A 22,185-nucleotide genomic window follows, 5' to 3' on the forward strand; every position below is an offset into this window, starting at 1 on the left:
CGCGGAGGAGCAGTGGGCGGGATTTCCTGCCAGGGCACTTCCGGAAGGGCGGGTCTTCCGGCGCGGCGGCCGGAGCCGGCGTCATGGCTGCGGTGGAGAAGTTCGTGAGCCGCCAGCTAGAGCTGCTGGAGCAGGAGCGGGAGGCGGAGGTGCAGGAGAAGAGGTAGCGACCCCCGGGACCCTCGCCCCATTCATCTTCCCCCCCACCGGGCCTTTGCACTGGCCGTGCCCCCCGCCGTTCCCCTTGAGGAGGGACTGGGTCACGGACGTAACGAATAAAACGTGTTTAATAAAAGAGTGAATGGCGTCCAAGGGGCTTTGACGTGTCTGTCTCCCCCCGACCCCCTTGGGGGTTTTCTTGGCAGACACTAGGGTGGTTTGCCATTATCTTCCCCAGCTTATTTTACAGATGAGGAAACTGAGGCAAGCAGGATGAAGTGACTCGTCCAGAGTCGCAGAGCTAGGAAGTGTCTGAGGCTGGATTCGAATTCAGACCCGGCCCTCTGTGCTCCGTGGCAACCCCCCTGAGGGCGGGGCCCTCTGCAGGGCTCGGCACACAGCAGGCTCCTAATGAATGCTTGTTGGTGTACTGCCAGGCCTGGGTAGTCAAAGAAGCAGAAGGCGCCGGTCCTGCCCGCCCCTCCCCCCCAAGCGTGCGGCTCGTGGGTCGCCCCTTATCTGGCCAGCCCCTCCCGGGCAGCGAGGACACGGGGGCCTGGGGGGCGGGGCGGGATCGGGGTCTCCGGGCCCCCCCTCCCCAGCTCTCCCCTCCCCAGGGCGTGGCAGGAGGCCTTGGCCCCCCAGGAGCTGCAGCGCCGGGGCGTCTGCCTGCTGAAGCTGCGCGTGGCCGGCGTGCGGACCGGGCTGTACGGACGGCTGCTCGTGGTGCTGGAGCCCGGCCGGCGGGACCCCGCGGCCGCCCTGCCCAGCCACAGCCTCGGGCCCGGTACGTGGGGACCCCCCCTCCCCCCGCCGGGCTGGGCCGCTTGTGTCTGTGCCCCCTGGAGGGGCCTTCGCGGACTGCGTGGGGATCGTTGGCGGGGGTGGGGGAGGGGCCGATACCAGAGGCCCCAGGATCACGGGGTGGGCGGGGGAGTGGGCCCAGAGCTGGGGCCCTGCAGGGGGGGCAGCTGGGGGGGCGTGCCCAGAGCCGGGGCCGCGCGGGGGGGGGGACAGCTGGGGGGGGGCGGGGGGGGTGCCCAGAGCCGGGGCCGCGCGGGGGGACAGCTGGGGGGGGCGGGGGGGGGTGCCCAGAGCCGGGGCCGCGCGGGGGGACAGCTGGGGGGGGCGGGGGGGTGGGCCCAGAGCTGGGGCCCTGCAGGGGGGGCAGCTGGGGGGGCGTGCCCAGAGCCGGGGCCGCGCGGGGGGACAGCTGGGGGGAGCGGGGGGGGGGGGTGCCCAGAGCCGGGGCCGCGGGGGGGGACAGCTGGGGGGGCGGGGGGGGGGTGCCCAGAGCCGGGGCCGCGCGGGGGGACAGCTGGGGGGGGCGGGGGGGGGTGCCCAGAGCCGGGGCCGCGCGGGGGGCAGCTGGCGGGGGGAGCCTTGCAGGGGCTGCCTGCCCAAGCCCCGCCCCCAACCCCCCCCCCCCCGGGCCTTTCGGGCAGCTCCCCTTGAACCCGCCCCCTCCGGGCGCTTCTCCGCAGGCGACATCGTGGGCCTGTACCCGGGCACTGCGGACGCCACCCTGCTGGCCACGGGCATCCTGACGCAGGTCACCCCGCGGGCTGTCACCGTGGCCTTGGAGGAGGCGCAGGAGGCCGCGCTGGCCTCGGGTCCGGACGGCCTCTACCGGCTGCTCAGGCTGGCCAACGACGTCACGTACCAGCGGCTCAAAAAGTAAGGCCTTGGAGTGTCCCTGAGGCGGGTCCGAGGCCCTTAGCTGGGCCCTGGGTTCAGATCCTGCCTTTGACCCTTGATTCGGGCAGCGAACGTGGAGCGGCCCGTCTCTGCTTGGTGCTGGGGTTGCAGAGCCCCGCCGGGGGGGGGGACACGGACACGAGGCGCTCCCAAGGGCTGCCGGGAGAGCGATAACGGGGAGCCTCCTGTAGAAAGCAGCGAGAGGGAGGCGGGGGTCCTCCAGGCGCGGGGTGCAGTGCGTGCAGAGGCCGGGCCTGCGGGAGCTAGAGGGGTTTGTGTTGGGGGCGGGGCGCCCTGCTCAGACCTGCTGGGGTGGGGGATGGGCGGGAGGTGGGGAGGCAGCCTGGAGGGGTCCCGGGAGCCTGCTGAGCACCGGAGGGGGGTGCTGGGCGGCGTCGAGAAGGACAGAAGGCCGGGGTTTGCATGGTCCTTTATTCCCCGCGGAGGTTGAGACGTCCAGCGGGCAGCCAGGGTGTAAGCGTTCATCGAGTGCCTGCTGTGTGTCAGGCTTTGGTGCTGCGCGGACAAAATGAAACTGCGTCCCTCTCATGGAGCGCCTGCAGCGTCGGGGCGGGCGGTCAGAGGGACCACCCCCAGCGGGTGCCTCCCTGCCAGGCCTGGGCCACGGAGCCCGAGCCTTCTGCGGAGAGGCGAGAGAGATGGGGGTGGGGGGAGACACCCAGCTCGTGTCTACAGGGAGGATGGGGGTTAAAGCACTTTGACAGGTGGAGCTAAGAAATCAGTGCCTCAGTGCACAAACATTTCTGGAGCGCCGACCGTGTGCCAAGAGCTGTACCAGGTGCTGGGCGTGCCAAGACGACAGCTTACCTTCTAGCAGGCTCCTTTGGTTGGAGGAAGAGCGGGGGGAATGGTAGTGGGGAGCTTGATTGTGGGGCGGTCTGCATGTTATCTTAGAGGCGCTGGGGAGCCGAGGAAGGTGTTTGAGAGGAGCAGTGACCTGGTCAGATGGATGCCTTACACGGGGTCTCTGGCAGCTGTGATGAGCAATCCGGGGTGCCCTCCTTTCTCTTCTGCCAGGTTTAGTTTAAAAAAGGAAAAGTTACACGTCTGGTGACTTTTGGTTTTGATCGGTGCCCCTTCTGATCCTCAGTGAAGGGGGGGCAGGGTGGGCTGTGAGCGTGGACGTAAGAAGGGGTCCCCGCGGAACGGTGGGAGGCGGGGGCTGACGGCAGCCCCAGCCTAGGCCCCGGGGTGTCCAGTCCACGCTGAAATCCTAATCTAGGTGTCTTCTGTTGGCAGAGCTCTGATCGCCCTAAACCAGTATTCCTCGGGTCCGGCCTCGTCTCTCATAGACGTTCTTCTCTGTTCCTCCGAGCCAAGTAGCCCAGCCCCGACACGTAAGAACAGCTTGGCGCCTCTCCCCGGGGCCGGGGAGCTCACTCCACATGGAGGCCCCCATTAGCTGGCCCAAAGGGCCTCGTGTGCCTCGTGGGCCAGGACCGAGCTGATTCGAGGCCTTGTGTTGGGCCCAGTCCGGGGCTCAGGGAGCACTTCTCGAGACACATCCGTCTGACATGTTGCTTTTGGGATCAAACTGGACTTCTTGTCGATTAGCCCCCTGTGAAAGTGGAGGCCAGGGCTCCCACAGCACGTAGTTCTTTGTTTTTGTCTGTCTTTTACAAGGTGGTCAGGGTTAAGTGACTTGCCCAAGGTCACATAGCTAGTAAGTGTCAAGTATCTGAAACCAGATTTGAACCCAGGCCCTTCAGGGCTGGTGTTCTAGCCACTGCACCACCCAGCTGCCCCAGTGTGTTGTTTTTTGTGAGCGTCCTGCCAGGCCTGGAAGGCAGGGCTGACCCTTCCCAGCAGCTCCAGCCTTTGGCCCCACACCCGGCTGGTGCGCAGCATGCCCCGGGGATTCTGCTGTAGCGGCATGTTTAGTCAGGGTGAAACTTTGGGGGCTGACTTCCTAGTTTGGCTTATGGTTGGACTGTTAAATATTCCTTTATCTTAGTTAATCCCAGACTGGTGATTTCGCTACGTGATAGGTCTGTGCCGCCTCTGAATGTATACAGGTCTGGGTCCCAGAGCAGGGAGCAGATTCATTAGCTGTGTCCGTCACCTTCCGTTTATAGCGATTCTGGCATCAAGAGCTGGTTCTGCCTTCATTATAACTGTCGACCAAATGAGAGATGACAGTGTGTTTTTGTGTATGTGTGCATGCGCGCTCATGCTTGCGTGCATGTGGCAGCCTGGCGAGCTGGGAAGAATGAGGAAGGTCAGGGTCAGCCGGGACCGTGTGACTGGGTGGGATTTACTCGTTTGTAAACAGAGGGAGCTGCAAGCCTGTTAGGATTCCACAAACCGCCACTTTGAGCCGATGGCTTTAAGTCAAGGGACAGGAAGCACAGGGTCGTGGGGGTTTTACCTAGACCTGTCACGTAGGAATTTGATTATTCTTCTTCCTTCCCAGTTTTGGGAAGCGCTGAAAGTGGGGAGACAGTAGAACAGAAATAAAACCATGGCAGGCTTTGTTCTGGGAGTAGGAGCTGCGAGGCCCGGTAAAGACTCTGTGTCCTTGAAGAGCTCAGTCTAATGAGGGAGGAAAGATAGTCCTGGTAGAAGGCAGGATGATGGCCGGGGGGTGGCCCAGACTCCTTTGAGGAGGAGGCGAGATATCTGGCCAGGGAAGGAGGGCCTGGGTTTGCATGGGAACCTGGCAGGAGAGGGAGATGGGGTGCGGGGAGTGGTGCAGCCCGGCGTGGGGGTGGGGAGGCTGACTGGGATCCGCACCCGGCCACCCTTTCCCTAGAACCGCTGACATTCTGCAACGGCTCCCTGGACGCATCACAGAAAGAGGCCGTCGGCTTTGCGCTGGCCCAGAAAGAGCTGGCCATCATCCACGGCCCACCCGGCACTGGCAAGACCACGACGGTGGTGGAGATCATCCTGCAAGCCGTTCAGCGGGGTCTGAAGGTGAGCCCGCAAACGGGGTAGGTATGGGAGTGTGAGCGTGAGCGGCTCCGTGAGTGAGAGTGTAGAAGCGTGGGCGTGAGTGGTTGTGTATTGGTGTGTGTAAGAGTGGGGGTGAGTGGGTGAGAGTGCGTGAATGGATGTGTAGATGTCTGAGTGTGGGTGTGAGACTTCATCTGCACGTGGAGAGGCCCTCTTTTCATGCAGTGGCACCCCGGTCCTGTTAGTAGAGGTGCTCCCCACAGACCGAAACGCCACCGCCTCCTCCACGGATCTTTCCATTTCTTCCCATCCACTCTCTCCGTGTGGTCTGTGCCAGCCTCCTGTGAGGCCTCGTTCTCGGTTGTCTCTTGCTATGAGATGTCTGCTTCCTTTCTCAGTCTTCCGTTTCCTCGCTGATGCCCGTGGTTGTGGATAATTCCTCTTTGGTCTCACGTGGCACCTGCTTACACCATTGGTGTGTGGGTGTGTGTGTGTGTCCCCTTCTCTCTTTGGGCCATCCACAATTTGTATTTTCTAGAGACATTTGTGACAAAAGGATGAAGAGGGAGCAGTTTGAGGTCACCTAAAGTTGCATGTAATTTTAAAATGTCTTCCATCCCCGCCTCTTTCTTCTTTCTGGGTCTTGCGCCTGTCCTGATGGGTCTTGCTTCATTCTTTGGTCACATGATTACATGGACAGAGTGCATCATGGTCTGTCTGTCTGTCCCCTCGGTCGTGGCCGTGGACAGTGCAGAGGCTGCCCTGTGGTGTTCTCAGATCAGGCCCCTCCCTGGAGGCCCTTCCTTCTCACAGACGATCCCGCTTCCTGCTGGACGAGGAGACCAAATGTTCTCATTGTCTCTCTGTGACTTATGCCCAGCTGGCACCGGGTCCCAGGAGAGCCTTTAAGGCTTCATTTTGCTCTGCCAAGTCAGGGGCTTTTCCAAATGTCACCTGCAGTTGCCAAGTGACAAATGGTGTCTGTTTTTTCTCCTTGTGGTCCTTGGTGTGCTTGGGAAGCCGTGGGATGGTGTGAGAAGCCTCCCTCGAGAACCTGGCTGCCCAGTTGGTCTGCGTGTAGACCCTTCTTATAAACATTTCCCAGAGACCGGAAAGGGAGCGTGTGCCTCGGGAGTTGCTGGTGCCTTTCTCCTTGTTTCCGTCTGATGATTCTTACGTTGTTTTCTTGGCCTCGAGGCTTTTTCCTGTCTTCACTTGTCTAGAGTCCCGGTGTGGCAGACGCCACTGGCCTCGAGGAGGAGGAGGGCAGAGGGCGCATCCGGCCCGTTCTGGGCCTTTTGCTGCCCTTCCTGTTTGTCCCAGGCTCTCTGGGTGGGGGGTCCGGCTACCAGGGGCCATATGCAGCTTAGCACTCTGAGCGGTGGGCGCAGTCAGTCTGTTTTTACTCTGACCTGCTGCCACGTTTTCAATCCACAGTCAATTTGGAAGCTTGAGTCGGCATGTCCCCACCTCCCCGCAGGCTCTCTTCCTCCTCTTTCCTCTCAGATCTGGGCCGTCGTGGCTGACCTTTGCCCTCCCTAGCTGAATTCGGAAGTGGCCCTTTCTCTGTTTGCTGCATTGGAGATCACGTTTGGTGCTTTCTAGATCTGTTCAGACAGGGCTTCCACCGCTGACATTGTTTCCTGTCTGTGGCTTAGCAGGTGCCTTGGAGGCTGAGAGTTCGGGACCCGAGTTCAGATCCTGCCTCAGACACATCCTCGAGCTCAGCCTCAGTTTCTGCGTCAGTGTAGTAGGGATATTAATGGCAGCTGCCTCCCAGGGTGGCTGTGAGGATCAAGGGCTGCTTATGGAGCATTTCTCAGGCTTTAAATCCTTCTGTGGATGCTGGCTGCTGTCACTGAGCAGTCACCGTGCTGAGAGCTGTGAATTCACCCTTGTCTGCTCTCTCTGTCCCTGCCTGAAGCCTGACAGCTGCTCCTGCCCCCATCTTGGGGTGCCGGGTGCTCCAAGCTCCCCTGGTCATGGGGAGGCAGCCTCCAGAGCTTCGGCCATTACCCCTGCAGTGTTTACTCTTACCTGTCATGGGTGGGGTAAGCCAGCGTCTCAGGGCCTCAGGGCCGGGTCATTCTTGGGGGTGGCAGCGCCGTGCTGACTGATGCTGATGGAGAGAGTGAGAGAGGAGCACCCCGGCCTGCAGCCTCTTCCGGTGTCCTCGCTCCTGGCTGCTGGGCGCTTGGTGCCCGTGGTGCATGGTAATTGGAAGCTAGGTTAGACAAGCTGAATTTCATGGGCAGGAATTCTCCCTTGAAATCTCCTGGCCTTTGTTGGGTTTCTTTAACTGGGGACATCTCTCATGGTCATCAGCCAAGTGGCCCTGGCCGGTGGAGCCCTATGCAAGGCTATCGGCCAGCCTCAGATGCTTGGCATTCAAAGGTCGCCAGGCAGGCCTCCTTCTCCTCCTCCTCCTCCTTCTCCTCCTCCCGCTCCTCCTCTTCCTCTTCTTCCTCCTCTTCTCCTCCTCCCGCTCCTCCTCTTCCTCTTCTTTCTCTTCCTCCTCCTCCTTTCCGATTGATTCCTTTTGCTCTTGGGGCAAAGGGCAGGAATCCTTGGCTTCCTCCCTGCCATGTTCTCGGTGCCCCCTGGGCCAGCTGCCTCCACTCTCCATGTCCCCAGAGGAGAAAGGGCTTGGGGTCTCTTGGCAAGGTCTTTGCTGGCTCTTTGATTTTATTAGATTGTAATGTAGTTGAACTTGATCAGATTACAGCGTGAGACCAGACGTGCAGGCCTCCCTCCCCTTGGTTATTGGGGGCTTTGGTTTAGTGTCGATACTGTTTTAAATTTCCATTCACAGATCAAATGAACGCTTTTATGATGTTTTGTGCCTGATGGCTCTTTAGAGAGACAGGTGTGATTTTGGAAATGTTTGGTTGGTTTTTTAGAAGGAGACTTGGGTGCGCCATTAAGTTGTGGGGCTCCTGCGTCCTGCTCTGCCCATCCTGGCCTCCCTCCTGTGACAAGACTCATTGGGTCATCTTCTGCCCCAGGTCCTGTGCTGTGCCCCTTCCAACATTGCTGTGGACAATTTGGTGGAGAGGCTGGCCGCTCAGAAGCAGAGGGTCCTCCGCCTCGGGCATCCAGCGCGCCTTCTGGACACCATCCAGCACCACTGCCTCGACGCGGTCTTGGCCCGCAGTGACCAGGCCCAGATTGTGGCAGATATCCGGAAGGACATCGACCAGGTCCTGGTGGGGGGTGAGCGGGGGCAGAAGCAGGGATGGGGAGCCCCGGGTTGTGAGCTGTCCACATCAGGGGCCACTGTAAGGGTGGGGTCACAACAAAGAAGAAAGAGGGAGTTGGGCTCTCCTAAATGAGCGAGAACCATTGGGGCATAACTGGGCCCGCCAGAAATTGGGTGGAGATATTTCCTTTTGCAGCCTTGGGAGGAGGCAGGTGGTGCTGACAGCTGGCCAGCACTTGGATTGAAGGGACCTCATCCCATCCTCACAGTGGCCCAGGGCAGGGGGATAGGGGAAGGAAGCAGAATTGGAACCCAGGCCTTATCTTGCCCCTGTCTATGCCTTTCTCCATCTGTTACCTCACATGGCTTCCATGTGATATCAGGGCGTCCTCTACCAAACCATTACAGAGGGATGTGCTGGCCTCTGACTGAGGAAGTCCTGAGTTCAGTCTGCCTCCAACACTAGCTAGGTGACTCTAGGCGAGTCATCGCACCTTTGCTTAGTCAATAAACATTTCCCGCCTGTTCTGTGTTCAGTGCTGAGGTAAGGCCCTGGATGCCTTCAGAGCTCCCAATCTAATGAGGGAGACAGAACAGCTTTGTGCCAGCAAGCTCCAGGAAGGATAAAGTGGACAGCGAAGTGGGGTGGGCAAGGCTTGACCGTGGAAGGTGAGACTTGGAGGAAGCCAGGAGGGCTGAGGAGAAGGGAGAGTGTTTCAGGAATGGGGGCCCACCGGTACAAATGCCCGGAGTCTGGGGATGAGGGGCATAGGGGAACAGCAGCCTAGAGCTGGAGCATGGGTGGGAGAGTCTCAGGTGGAGGCAGGCGTGTTCTGAAGGGCTTTCAGAGCCATGGTCCTTGAGATGCGAGGCATCTGGGAACCCTCTGTAAACAGACTCGGGAGGGGCTTTCCTCCCTAGGGTCCACTTGAGAATTTAATGAGATGATGTGGGCTGTAAAGGGCTCTGTGAATATCTGCCGTGATCCTTGCTGTTTCCGGGCTGCAGGGAGTAGCGGGGTGGGGTGGGGGAATGGCGGGGCAGGGCCTGGGGGTGTGTGGAGTGGAGCAGGTCCTGAGTAAAGGATGCCATCAAAGAAAAGATTGGGAGAGAGGGAAGGGCGCACAGACAGACAGACTGCAAACAAACTCCTTTCATAACCATCCTCGGGAGAAAATGAGGAAGGCCACGAGCAACTTGGGGGGCTGATGAAGGGCATAGATGGGTGGCAATCTCTACCTGTGGAGGGAGCACCCACACTAGTGAGCGCGAGGCCACTTGTGAGTGAAGCCGAGTAAATCTTTCGCCCTCTCTCCACAGCCCCGATGAGAATTAGGCATCTGTTCCCGTTAACAGGTGAAAAGCAAGAAGTCCCTGGACAAGAGAGACAGTGATTACGGCCGAAGTGAGCTGAAGCTGCTGAGGAGAGAGCTGAGGGAGAGAGAGGAAGCCGCCATGCTCGGGAGCCTCTCTTGGGCTGACGTCATCCTGGCCACAAACACAGGTGGGACCTGAGGCAGGTGCCCACGGGGTCAGGGCATCCGCCAGGGTGGCAGGAGCGAGGCAGCAAACCCAGGGGTGCCTCCAGAGGCCCAGACTCGGTGTCCCTTCAAGGTCCTTGTCCTAAGATAAGGTCGCCCATTCTCTGCAGTTTGCCTGTCTTGAGGCTGTCAGGCATCTGGGGGTCCCAGAGCTTCGCCAGAGGCTGACGGCGCCTCTTTGAATCAGGTGCTTCCCCTGATGGCCCACTGAAGCTGCTCCCTGACGATCACTTCGATTTGGTGGTGATCGACGAGTGTGCCCAGGCCTTGGAAGCCAGCTGCTGGATCCCCCTGCTGAAGGCCAGAAAGTGCATCCTGGCCGGAGACCACCAGCAGCTGCCTCCCACCATCGTGTCCCACCAGTAAGATCCTCTTGTCAGGGAGGCTTGGGTGGAGGGGCCCTGGCTGGTCGGCGTGGGGTGGTTGCCCTGTGTGCCGGCTCCTGGTGCTGAGAGGGGAAGCTCACACAGTGTCTGGGGGCCGGCCTGGCGGGGCCGTCGATGAGAGAGGCGTATCTTAGAACTGACCCCTGGTTGTGCTGAGGGTCTCTGAGGGGGTAGTTGGAGGGAATGAGCTCTAGGGTCTTTCCTGGCCCCCCTTTGGCTGGGCCCTGCCTCCCTCATGGCCCAGAGCACTTTGCTTGTATCTCTTTAGTTGTCACATGTTCTTTGCGTACAGCCACACCCGCTTAGGAGGACTTGGGCTTGGTCTTACCTAGATTTTGTATCCCCCAGGCCCTCCCCCCCCCCCCCAGCAGTAGTATGCTCACAGTAGATGCTTACGTAATGTTTGTTGAGTTCATTTGAACTGGCAAGTCCTGGGGTCTCCCTGTGTTACGTTTAGGAGTGCAGGATCTGTGTCGCCGCTCCCTGTCCCTTCCCGCCAAGCCTGGCTTCATGGGGGCTTCCTCTGTCTGATGCAGAGCCGCCAAAGGGGGTCTGTCCCTCAGCCTAATGGAGCGCCTGATTGAGAACCACGGGCAGAAGGTCGTGAGGATGCTGACGGTCCAGTACCGCATGCACCAGGCCATCATGCAGTGGGCGTCCGAGGAGCTGTACCACGGACAGCTCACTGCCCACCCCTCAGTGGCCGGCCATCTTCTGAAGTAAGTGGGCCCTGGGAGAGGTGGTCCCAAGCGCGCTGTCCTCCTCCTGGCAAGCAGAGTTCAGTGTGCCTTAGTCAGCACGTAATCACTTGGGTGACGATAAGGGTGTTTTAGGTATAATTTTCAGAAAAGGAGTGTCATTGTACGCCTGTACAGATGGGAAAAGTGAGTCTGCCTCAGGTTTGTGGTGGAGGCCGGGGCCTCTTCTCTCCCAGTCTGCAGCCTCCTCTTTGGTGCTGTTGGCCTTTTCCTCCATTCTGGGTGGGTCGGGCCAACGTGGGCACACAGCCCGTGGCGCCTCTGAGCCAGATGAAAATAGGAAATAGTTTGAAAATAAATGAAGACGCAGCAAAGCATAGCTCACGCCCCGTCCTCAAGCCGAGGGAACCCACTGCTCCAGGCTCCCTCAGGTTGGCTTCATGGCCCCGCGTCTGCCCGCATTTGACCCCCTGGTCTTGGTTGCGGCTCTGCTGGGGCTTCACTCCTAACTGACGTCCACCTGCTGTCCCAGGGACCTGCCAGGGGTCACTCCTAGCGAAGAGACAAGCGTCCCCCTGCTGCTCATCGACACTGCTGGCTGTGGCCTGCTGGAGCTGGAGGACAAGGATGAGCAGTCCAAGGGAAACCCAGGTTTGTGTGTGGGTGTGGTCTGCATGCGTGGGACCATCTGGTGATTTTGTGAAGAATTCCCTTTGAGAACAATTCCTTATTGATGTCTGTAGTCATGATATCACGTGGCCTTTCCCAGTATCAGTGTTCCCTCTGCCTCCCAGAAAGCCAGCCCTTAAAACAAGAGAAAAAAAACAACCCAGCTCTTCAGGAAAACTAACCAGCACATTGGATAGGTCTGATGCTGCCCCCAGCGTTCCACCCCCATAGACCCTCACCTCTGCAAAGTGTGGAGGCGGCACCACCCATGTCGTCATCGGGGCTTTGTCCGGCCATCCCCCGCGGCCTGTGTTGTCTCACAGGTGCCTGGGGTCTTCAACCTCACCCCGACGCCCCAGTCTTTTCTTTTAGTACCTTCCCTCTTGGTTTATCTCTTAATGCTCAAGATTTTTAATTACGTTTTCTTCCTCCTGAGATCTTTGGTAATGTCAGTCCCCCCTCTGCCCCCAACCTCGGACTCCTCTGTTATTCACTCTTCGATTCATTCCCCTTTGAGTGTGTGTTCCCTGGGGGCTGGGCCTCCGAGCACAGCTCAGACCTTGGCCTTGTCACAGGCCAGGTGATTGACGATTCCCTGCTCTTAGTCACTGCCTCATGTGATCCGAGGGGGAACAGAACTGGCCCCAGCTGGATGCTTGGCTCTTTCTCTTTTTTTCCCCTGATTTTTTAATGTTTTTATTTAAAGTTTCAAGTTCCAAATTCTGTCCCTCCCCACCCTGCCCAGAGACAATATGGGTTGTACAAGTGCGGTTATGTAAAACGTTTGCACGTTAGTCATTTTGTGCAAGGAGACTTGAATGAGAGGAAAAGCAAGGAAGGAGGGAGGAAGGATGGATGGATGGATGGATGGATGGATGGATGGATGGATGGATGGATGGACGGATGGATGGATCTCCAGTCCGTATTCAGGCAATATCAGTTCATTGTCTGGCGGTGGACAGCAGGCGTCATCATTGGTCCTTTGGGATCGTCTTGGATCATTGTATTGCTGAGAAGAGCCAAGTCATTCCCAGTGTGGGTTCTCTCCAGTGCCCGGGGTCTCCGGGCCTTTCCACACAAAGTGTCACCAAATGTGCCTTTCTCCTGGTTCACGTCACTAGTCTGTGGCAGAGCTGGGGTCAGAGCCCGGATTCGCACTTGCCCTTTCTGAGCTAATGGTCTTGTTCCATCCCTGCCCACCTGCCATCACGTGTCTGGAATGCTGCCTAAAGAGGGAATCCCCCTCAGTTCTGAATGAAGTGGCCTCAGCCACGCTCTTGCCTCAGTGGGCCCCTACGTAAAAAAAAGAAAATATTTAGTGAATTCATTGCACATAGTGGAACCAGGTCAGTAATTGCCACCTTGTATTTTCTGACAATTCCTAATTAATTGGCACTAATAACTCTGTGCAGTTTAAGCCAAGGACATGTATGACTGGAGAAGGCGGTGGGCGCGGGGGGAGGGGGTGTTCGTGTGCCGAGAGTGAGCTGATAGGCAGACAGACGGACGGGCAGACAGGCGGCCTTAACGTGTCCTAGTTATCTGTGAATTGTACAAGGACAGAGGAGAAAAAGGCACAGCAGGTGCAGGGTGGGGCGGGACTGGCCTGGCTTTCTTTGGTGTCCTCTGTCCCAGACCACCAGCCTCCAAAGAGCCATGAGAGTGGCCCAGCCTCCCTTTTGGCAGGGCCAGTTTTCATGGGGTCTCACACACCATTTTTCAGGGTCTTGCTCTCATTTGCCCCTGTGTTTTATCACCAGGTGAGGTCCGGATTGTTAGTTTGCACATCCAGGCCTTGGTGGATGCTGGAGTTCAAGTAGGTGATGTTGCTGTCATCGCTCCGTACAACCTGCAGGTGAGACACTTGCCAGGGCCTCCATGAGTGGGTGGTAGAGGGGCTTCCTAAGGGCCCGCCCTGTGTAGGTGGTACTGTGGACCAAGGCATGGCCTGAGGGTGGGCGGTGCTTACCGCCAGCAGGGATGGATGGCCCCATGGCTGTCACGATGGTTTCCTGCAGGAATCCTTCAAGGAAACCTCCCCCCTCCCCCCTGCAGGCCCCAGGGCAGGGAGCACAGTGGCCTCTTGTGCTGGCAGGGCCTGACTTGGGGTCTCCATGGTTCAGGTGGACCTGCTTAGGCAGGAGCTTTCCTCTAAATATCCTCAACTGGAGATCAGATCTGTAGACGGCTTTCAAGGACGAGAGAAGGAGGCAGTCATCCTGTCCTTTGTGAGGTCCAACCGAAAGGGTATGAGAGCTTGCTCCAGTTGCTTTGGGAGTGGCAGCTGAAAGGGCTCTTCACGCGGGAGGCGTGACTTTTGTGGGATGAGGACAAGAAAGGGCTTTTGGACTGATCCAGGACAGATCCGAGATGAGAGGACGCAGTCAGAGGCAGCACTAGTTTTCTTTCCTTCGTATCGGCTCCAGGCAGGGCTGCAGGCCTTCCTCTCTGAACATGAGGTTTGAGAAGGGTGGCAGGGAATTAAGACGGCTCCCCAGCTTCCACCTCAGGCCCGTGTCCAGGAGGATGTTTCTGGGATGGGCTGGTCCTGAGGGAATGGTGATGGGCCCTACAGACAGTGTGGAGACCTCCAAGGGAGAGGTTGTGTTAGAGAGAGAGAGTTGGGCTTGAGGCCTGTCCCCCACCACCTTGTGCTGTGGGACCCCGTTCCTAAGGTGCAGGGTGGGCCAGGGTCTGTCCTCTGGGCAGATGAGGAAACGCGGAGGGGCGAGGCCCACTCTGGACAGGTGGGCTTGGCCTTCTCCCAGCTCCCACTAGAGAGGTTCTTATGGGGAGTGGGGGTCAAGGGGAGCACAGGCACCCACAAAAGATGGTTATCAATAATGCAGACATCTGAACTGGACAAGTTGGAAGGTCCTCATAGAGCCCCTACCCTGCCCTCTGTGGAGGCAGGAGTTGGTTGCTTTGACTCAGTTCTAGTCAAAAGTGGCTTGTCCTGACGGGCTGGAAGGAGCCTCCATGATCCCCTGACATAGGACGGCCAGAATTCAGGCTGTTGTCTCTGTGGATGCACCATCCTGAGGTGGGGGAGCTCTCACTTGGGACAGATTTGTGGGGGTGACTGTCTTGCCCTCCTCCTGGCCAGGAGATAGTCATCCCACAAAAACTGAGGAAGGTTCACTCACTGTGTGTGGTGCTCTGTCCCACAGCTGGCCGGTCCCCTCTTCCCTTCTGGAGCTTCTTGTCCACCAGGGAGCTGTGGTGGGCAGTGTTGCTCGGGCTGTGTCTGACAGTTACAGACCAAGGGCTGGGGTCTCGCCCTGGGGAGCCTGGAGGGGACAGTGCAGTGCAGAAGCGGGCACCAGCTTGGGCCCCTGACCTCAGAAAGGGCACAGGGACACTCCCTGGGTTCAGTTCTTCCTGTCTGTGACCTCAGCTGTTCACCCTGTTCTGCGATTGTTTTTAGGTGAGGTTGGTTTCCTGGCGGAGGACCGAAGGATCAATGTGGCGGTCACTCGTGCCCGGCGCCACGTGGCAATCGTCTGTGATTCCCGAACCATCAGCAATGACGCCTTCTTGAAGAAGCTGGTGGATTATTTCACTCTGAGAGGCGAAGTCCGCACAGCCTTTGAGTACCTCGATGACATTGTCCCTGACAACTACTCACATGAAGGCTTTCAGGGCACCAGGCAGGTGGGCAGGAAGCCTGGGGACTCTGCCCAGCCCAGACCTCACCAGGAAAGCCAAAAGGCCCGAGGGCCTGGGAAGTGTGGCAGAAGCGGGCCCTCACGCCCAACACCGAAGGGCTCTGGGGTGAGTGGTGGTGGCCAGCCTGAGGGCGCTAGGGAGCACTTCAGAACCATGATTGTGGATTTCCTGGAGAGCAGCAAGACCCTTCTCGAGTTCCCTGTGTCTCTGAATTCTCACGACAGAATGCTGGTCCATCAGCTGGCTGAGGAGCATGGGCTGAAGCATGAGAGTGTTGGTGAAGGGAAAGAGAGATACATCTCTGTGCGCAAAAAAGGGGCTACCACCACGCCCACCACAGTCACTGCCCCCCCCACCCCCGCTGTTGCCACTGTGGCACCTTCTTCAGCAGGGACAGACAGTGAGGGGCGGGAGCCCCAGCCCAGGAGCCTGGGCCCAGGAATGCCAGGCCTGGCCCTGGGCGAGCAGGGCACCCCCAGCAGCCCTGGGGACAGTCTAAATCAGAAGGCCCCACACCGGGAAGGAGGACAGAGGGGGAAAGCCGGGCCCGGCCCGCTGGCCAGAGAGAGCCAAGATTCTGCCAGCTCCAGGGCACCAAAGATGTCAGGAAGGAAGAAGGGAAAGGAGAGGAGAGGTGAGGCCTTGGAGCTACCAGAGAGGATGGGGAGCTCACCCCCTCTCCTGGGGGTGGTTTCTGGGTCGATGGCCAGGAAGCTTCACGTAAGGGACATGTGTTGTCCAGGAACAGTGAGGTTTTGGTCCTTCGCACCCACCTAACAATGAGTGGCTCCGCCCCAGGCAGGCCTGGTGAGGGTCCCCAGGTGCTGCCTTTCCAAGTGATGGCCTCATTTTTAGATGCTCTCTTCTGGGGCCTGAGTGGGAGTCTTCTCCCCGGGACAGGAAATTGGGAATTCAGTGGAATTAATTTTGCCAGGTTAGTGCTGTTAACGGTGAAATGGTCAGGGGTTCGTGATTGTCCCTCACAGGGCCCCGGGGTCTGTCTAAGGACAGGCTTCTCACAGATCCTGGTGGCAGGGGGAAGGAGGCTCAGGCTTCCTGATGGGGAACCTGAGGCCCAGAGGCAGTGCTGTGCTCCATCTCAGCTGCCCCCCTGCAGGTCTACACTGCAGGCCTGAGCAGAAGCCCACACTCCAGTCTGACTTGGGGCGTTTGTCTAAGCAGCTGCCGCCCACTCTTTGTTCTTGGAGTCTTGGGTCATAGGCATATGTGGACACATGTGCGCATAGACACACACAGGCCAGGAGGAGGTCTGCCACTGGGGACCACGTCTGTCACTCATGTCTGCACTGGAGACTCAGGCTGGTGTCCATGTGGCCTGTTGAGTGCCTAGGCCTGTGCAAGGAGGCACACGAGGCCGTCCTAAGTAAATGAGCCAAGGAGCCAAGAATCAGGGGGCTGAGCATTCCCTGGGCAGGCCCAAGCTTCCCAAGGGTGAGGGAGAGGGGTCTCTGGGGGTAGGAGTTGATTGGGGGTTGGGGGGCACAGGGCTGGGCACATCCTGACCCTCCCCTGGGAGAAGCGTCTGAGTCCATCCTTGTGGACATGGCTCCTGTCTGCTTACAAGCTGTTGGCCCATGAGCCCATCACTTTCCGCCTCAGCCTCAGTTTCTTCTTCAGTGAAATGGGTGCCACGTCATCTCCCAGGGTCGTTCTGTACATCTGAATGGAGCAGAGGGCAGGCCCGGGGTGGCTGCTGAGCAGGAGACTCGCCTTTCTAGAGGCTTTTGATTGACACCTTTTGTCTTCACATCCCTGTGTTTGCCTCTGTGACTGGGGTCCCCCCAGGCCTTTACGGTAAAGCATAAAAAGGGAGGAAAAGACAGGCAAATTCAGCAAAATGAATGGCCCCTGAAAGGTGGTGCTGGGGTGGGGTGGGGGGGACACCCCGCTGAGGCAGGAACCCCATACAGAAGCTTCCTCAGTGGCTTCCTGCCTGGGCTGGGGCCTCTCCTCATGGACCCTCCTGCTGTGCCCACCCTGGGCCACTGGGGCAGGCATCGCGAGGGGGACATCAGATCTATCACTGTCAAATGAATGAGGAGCCGCCGAGCACTCTGAACACCTGCTTGCAGGCTAGAGACGGGCAGTGCTGGCAGTGAGACTCAAAGCCAGCGGGCCTGTGGTCATAGGCATCAGATTGGGCGATATTGATGAGGGCCCCCACCTAGGGCCTTTGTTGGTCAGCCAGGCACCCCAAAGGGCATGGTGGCCACACCTCTGGAGTGTCCATTCCAGCTGAGATCAGTGGTTGGAGAGGGTAGGGGCCCGGGGCCCCCATACTTACCGAACTTGGCCTCACCTCCACTCTCCAGCTGGACCAGCAGGTTTGGGCTTGGCTGCCTCTTGGCTCTTTCCAGATTCAGTCTCTTTCACAGGTGACCGTTGGCTCCCAGAGAGGAGACAAGAAGAGATCTTGAACCTCCCTGCCCCCCCCCCCACCCCGCGAGACCTTTCTGCTCCGGGCAGTCTGACGTTGGCCGTTTGGCTTTGCCCTCAGCCCCTCTCAGCACCTCAGGAAAAGGTCCTGTTGCTTACAATGTTATTTCAGCGTCATCGGATCATTTGACTGAGGGCAAGGCAGAAGCAGCTTTGCCTCAGAGAAGGCTGGACAGCCCCAGCGGCCTCAGTGCCACACTGGACTCTGGTCCTCTGCACGCCCAGGGCACTTTCTAGAGGGCAAGGTCACCAGAGGTGGCTGCCTTCATGGAGCTGGCCACTGAGGCTTCTAGTTAATGGTTAGTCCTTTACATGCCAGCGTGGAGTGAAGGAGAGCTGCCTTTTTCTAGCCCAAGTAGATGTCCAGGGTGCGGCCAGGGGCCCGCAAGGCTTCGGCTCCTTAGAGATCAGAGGCTTTGTCATTGTGAGGACTCTCCTTCAATGCAGATTGCGGCCTCTCTGGCTTAGCCAGCAGACGTGGAACTGATGCTGACATGAGGGTAGCTGTCTCTGAGCCTGCGCATCCGGGACCCTTCCCAAAGTCAGAAGCCAAGGCCCTCATGCCCACAGGAGGCCTTGCCTGAAGACCTTTGGCGCAAAAACAGCTGGGAATCCTGTGGCTGTAGCCCTTCTTCTTGACATCACAGTCATTTTCGGACTTTTCACCCCCCCACCCCCAGGCTCCTCTTGTAACAAAGGAACCACATGGGAGGGTTGCATGGCCGGTCCTTGTACATCGATGTGGGCCACCCGCCTGTCACCATGAAAGGGGCAGGCATGTTTTCTCGTGGCCGTCTTCGTTCCCCTGAACGGGGACCTAACCGGCAGAGACTTGGGCTAGTGTCTGGTCCCTTTTCCTGTCTAACTCCCTGGTGTTTCCCACAGGGCTCACGGGAGAGAATTGCGCAGCCGAGGAAGACTTTGAGGCTTTGGTCTGTGCCGCCATCAAAGCTGATAACACCTGTGGGTTCCCCAGGTGCAGGGCCAGCGTGGTGACCTTGGGCCAGCTCTGCTCACTCTGCGGTCAGCGCTTCTGCCTAAGCCATCACATCCCTGAGGTAGAAGCCTGGCCCTGGGGGCCTGGCGGGGTGGGGGTGCACAGGCCTCAGTCACTTTCTGGCTGGAGTGTCAGCTTTGGGCACTTTTTATTTATTTGTTAGAGGTTTGACCACGGTTGGTGTTTGTGTAAAGCTGATCCTGGGAGGGGGACCTGTGCTAGGCATAGGGGACCTGCTCACACCCCAGCCTTGGGATCGAGTCCTTGGCCTTGGACCGACCCCCTGGGCAGAGAGGGAGGTGGCGCCCATCATTCCCTCATGCCTCAAGTGGGCATCTTTGCTCGGGTGTAGGAACCGAAAACTTCTTGATAGAAAATATCCTTTTTTTCATGGTATGGTGAGGAATTAGACAGCAGGGGCAGGTTCGTACGGGGCCAGGTCAATGAAAGTGGTCTTGCAGGCTGTTTGAGGGGCTGGTGGCCGCTCCTTCCCTGTAGGCCCACACAAGCTGGCTGGCCAGGACTCTGCTGATTGCTGGGATATAGGAGGGCGGCCTCTGTCGGCATCTGTCCTCACTTTTCTGGGGCAGTGGGGAAGCCTAGAAGCCCACCTACCTCAGATGCTGGGAGACCCTGAATAAAGAGGCTGATCAGGAATGGTGCTAAGAAAACTGGGGGCAGAACTCTGTGAGGGTGCCAGATGGGGGCACCCCCAAGTGAAGATGCTTCAGGGGCATTCCGTTTCCACATCTGAAGCGGGATGGGGAAGGGTTTGTTCACTGTTGGAGAGAGGTGAGGGTCTTCCTATGACCCGTCAGTTCCTCGGATGTTGCTTCTCCAGCCGTCTGAGCTCTTGGGAGTGGGACCAGAGCAGCCTGAGAACAGCCCGAGGGCTGTGGACACATCCTGGCTGCTGCTTGGCTCCAGCTCCTCCGGCCTTTTTACTTTTGCACTGCTCATGGTGATAACAGGAGTGGTTACCCGGTTCCCAGGGCTGCACAGAGAAGCCCCTCATGGGGGAGGAGCAGTTCAGGGCAGCTACGCCCACCTTGGCTCCACCAGCAGCAGAGAGAGACAGGAAAATGGTAACAGGCAGGCCCAGCTCCTGGGGCCCCTGGTGTGGTTGGGTGTGCCCAGGGTGCTGGAGGCCCCCCTCTGCCGAGGGTCCCGAATGCCTCGAGGGCAGGGACTGGTTTTGGTTTTGTCCTTATCCCAGTGCCTAGGACACTGCCCTGCACACAGCAGGCACTTAATAAATGCTTATTGAATGGTTGAGTGATGAGAGGAGAGGTGTGCTGTTGCATTGGAGGGGTTTGCTTTGGTCCTGATGGTGTTAGAAGGTAGTGGACAGTTGAGTCATCAGTGGGGGGGAGGGGCAACCTCAATGTGCCTCGGGAACCATCTCGTCTTTCTGTTGTCCTAGCAGTGACCCCAGAGACCAGGTGGGAGGCCCTTCCACTCACCCAGGCCCAGAGGTAGTGAGGTCCCCATGTCCAGCAGGGACTGTGTGGGCTCAAAGATAGCCTGGATTGGCCTGATCAGGCGAGCTAGGATGGGGGGAGAAGGGGGTCAGCTCTGTTGTGGCTATAGGGAGTTTGAGCTCGTGGTAGGACCTCTGAGCAGGACCGACATGGAGTTGTTTCCATGGAGATAATTGAATCCTGATGAGATCCCTCAGAGACAGACTGGGGCATGGGGAGAGGAAGGAAACTGAGGAGGACCCGGAGAGAGTCTCTGGTGTGGGCAGACAAGGGAGGCGTACCTGCCCAGGAAGACGCTGTGGCCGGTAGCGTCTGAAGCTGTGAAGGCGAATGAGGAGGGAGGCAGAACCACGGCTGTCGGCCCCAGCGGGGAAGGCGCTGTTGGTGAGCTTGGACAGGGCAGTTTCAGACCCGCCACGGGGCGGGTGAGCTGGAGGGTGAAGGAGTGGCTTGGCAATGCCAGGGAAACAAGATCCTGGACAGTAGCTTGAGGGGATGGGGCCTGAGCCAGGTGATGGTGCTGATGGAGGAGGCCGGGCCTGGGAGGGGCCGAGGGTCAGGAGCAGGTAGTTTCCTTGGCTGGAAGGGCCCCTTCCACAGAGGAGGAGGACGGTGCATGAGGATGTCTCTGGGCCTGGAGGTGGGAGCCCCCCCACCGCAGACAGCTCGTTTTCCAGTGGCATCAGGCATGGTGAGAGTGACAGAAATTTGGGAACTGTCTTCAAGGGGCACAGGACAGAGTCAGTTAAGGAAGAAGGAGGCTTTTGATATGCAGTCGTGAGGACTCAGTTGAGATGGGAGAAGAGGGTGGCAGGGAGATGCTTTCTGGGCGTGCATGGCCATTCTGGAACATGAGCAGATGTGTGATACAGATGATGGGGAAGTGTTGGAGGGAGGGCAGCCTGAGTGTGAGCTTGTGGGAGGTGGAAGGGACCCTCATGGGTGCGAAGCCACAGCCCTGATGGGTCAGTTGTGTCTGCAGAGCACCCCGCCCCCGCCTGCCGACTGCTGGCTTCTTTGGGGACCCAGAGGGTGGGAGGGCTTGGCAGCTCCCACGTTCCAGGGCCTCTGGGTGGACAGGGCCGGATGTCAGAGTCCTGCACTTAGGTAAGTGCCTTGTCTCCCCAGGTCCATGGATGTGGCGAGAGGGCACGTGCTCAGGCCCGCCAGAGAATTAGCAGAGAAGGGATCCTGTATGCCGGCAGTGGGACAAAGAACAAGTCTGTAGACCCCGTGAAGAGAGTCCACCTCCAGAAAAGGCTGGACCAGAAACTTGTGGAGCTGAGTAGCCAGAGGAAAAGCAAAAAAAAGGACAAGTGAGGAGCAGTGTCCAGAGGACCACCTCCCCACCTCTGGCTTCTCTCCCTCTTTGGCCCCCTCCGCCAGAGGAGCTGCCCAGCCTGGGCCATTGGGTTGGCGTTCACGGTCACACGAGAGTGGGGTGACAGGGTACAGCTGGACCTGGGGTGTGTGTGTCTGGGTATCCATGGTGGCCAGCCAGCCGTCCTTTGGGTTTCTGGGCATCAACCTTACTGCTTGACAGGAGGTGGAGGAGAAAATGCCCTGAGTGAAAGGAGCTAAATAAAATCTCTGAAACACTTGACAGGTTTGGCTTGATGGGGTCGAGGGGCAGTGATGGAGGACCAGGAAGAGGGAAGGGGCCCTTGAGCCACCCTCTGCACTTGTGTTCTAGAACCTTCTTGGGACTGCTAGTGAGTCAGTCTCAGAACCAGGAAGGCCTGGGGTCCAGCTCCAGCTTGGACCCATCCTGGCTGGGTGACCCTGGGCTAGTCACTGAACTCAGTGGTCCAGTCAGGTGCAGAGAGGGTGACTCCCCTCACCTGAGAGATCCTTCTCCTGTCTGTCATTGTCTGGTCAGGGACATGATGGAATCTGGAGCCCTGGGACCTTCCCTTTTACACGGAATTTCTTTTGCATGATTTATTAAAATCAACATTTAATATAATTGAATGTCACCTATGCCCCCTGGATCTCTGGCAAACACCAGTTAATGGTGACAGTTTCTGGTGGTCACTTCTAGGATCATGTTGGAGGATCCAGGAGCCTGAGCCATCTGTGGAGGCCACAGGGTTGAGGCTGGACCCCAGCAACAAGGATGTAACCTGGATGAGGGTGCTGCTTGGGGGCAGTCTGCGGAAGGCTGGCAGAGAAGGCCGGAGTGCCTCGTTCTGGTCCTGGTCCTGGTCCCATCTTTTCCAAGTGTAGAACCGGCATTGGCTTTTTTGTTAGTACTCTGAAATAGTTTGTATGTTTTGTCCATTGGAGAGTTTTATTTGTATGTATGTTTTACACCC

At 58.5% G+C, this 22,185-nt stretch overlaps 1 protein-coding gene across 1 annotated transcript; it reads left to right on the forward strand.

Annotated features, from left to right (window-relative positions):
• The first annotated feature begins 52 nt into the window (after positions 1–52).
• IGHMBP2 (immunoglobulin mu DNA binding protein 2) lies at positions 53–21,473 on the forward strand. The gene is made up of 15 exons (XM_036763845.1): positions 53–163; positions 777–946; positions 1,644–1,836; positions 3,118–3,215; positions 4,631–4,794; positions 7,779–7,973; positions 9,329–9,476; positions 9,701–9,875; positions 10,436–10,618; positions 11,130–11,248; positions 13,027–13,121; positions 13,390–13,513; positions 14,694–15,569; positions 18,278–18,450; positions 20,999–21,473. The coding sequence occupies exons 1-15, from the start codon at positions 84–86 to the stop codon at positions 21,188–21,190; spliced, it is 2,985 nt and encodes a 994-aa protein (XP_036619740.1). The 5' UTR covers positions 53–83; the 3' UTR covers positions 21,191–21,473.
• The last annotated feature ends 712 nt before the right edge of the window (positions 21,474–22,185 follow it).

Source organism: Trichosurus vulpecula, chromosome 6 (assembly GCF_011100635.1).
Source record: "Trichosurus vulpecula isolate mTriVul1 chromosome 6, mTriVul1.pri, whole genome shotgun sequence".
Taxonomy (NCBI): Eukaryota; Metazoa; Chordata; class Mammalia; order Diprotodontia; family Phalangeridae; genus Trichosurus; species Trichosurus vulpecula.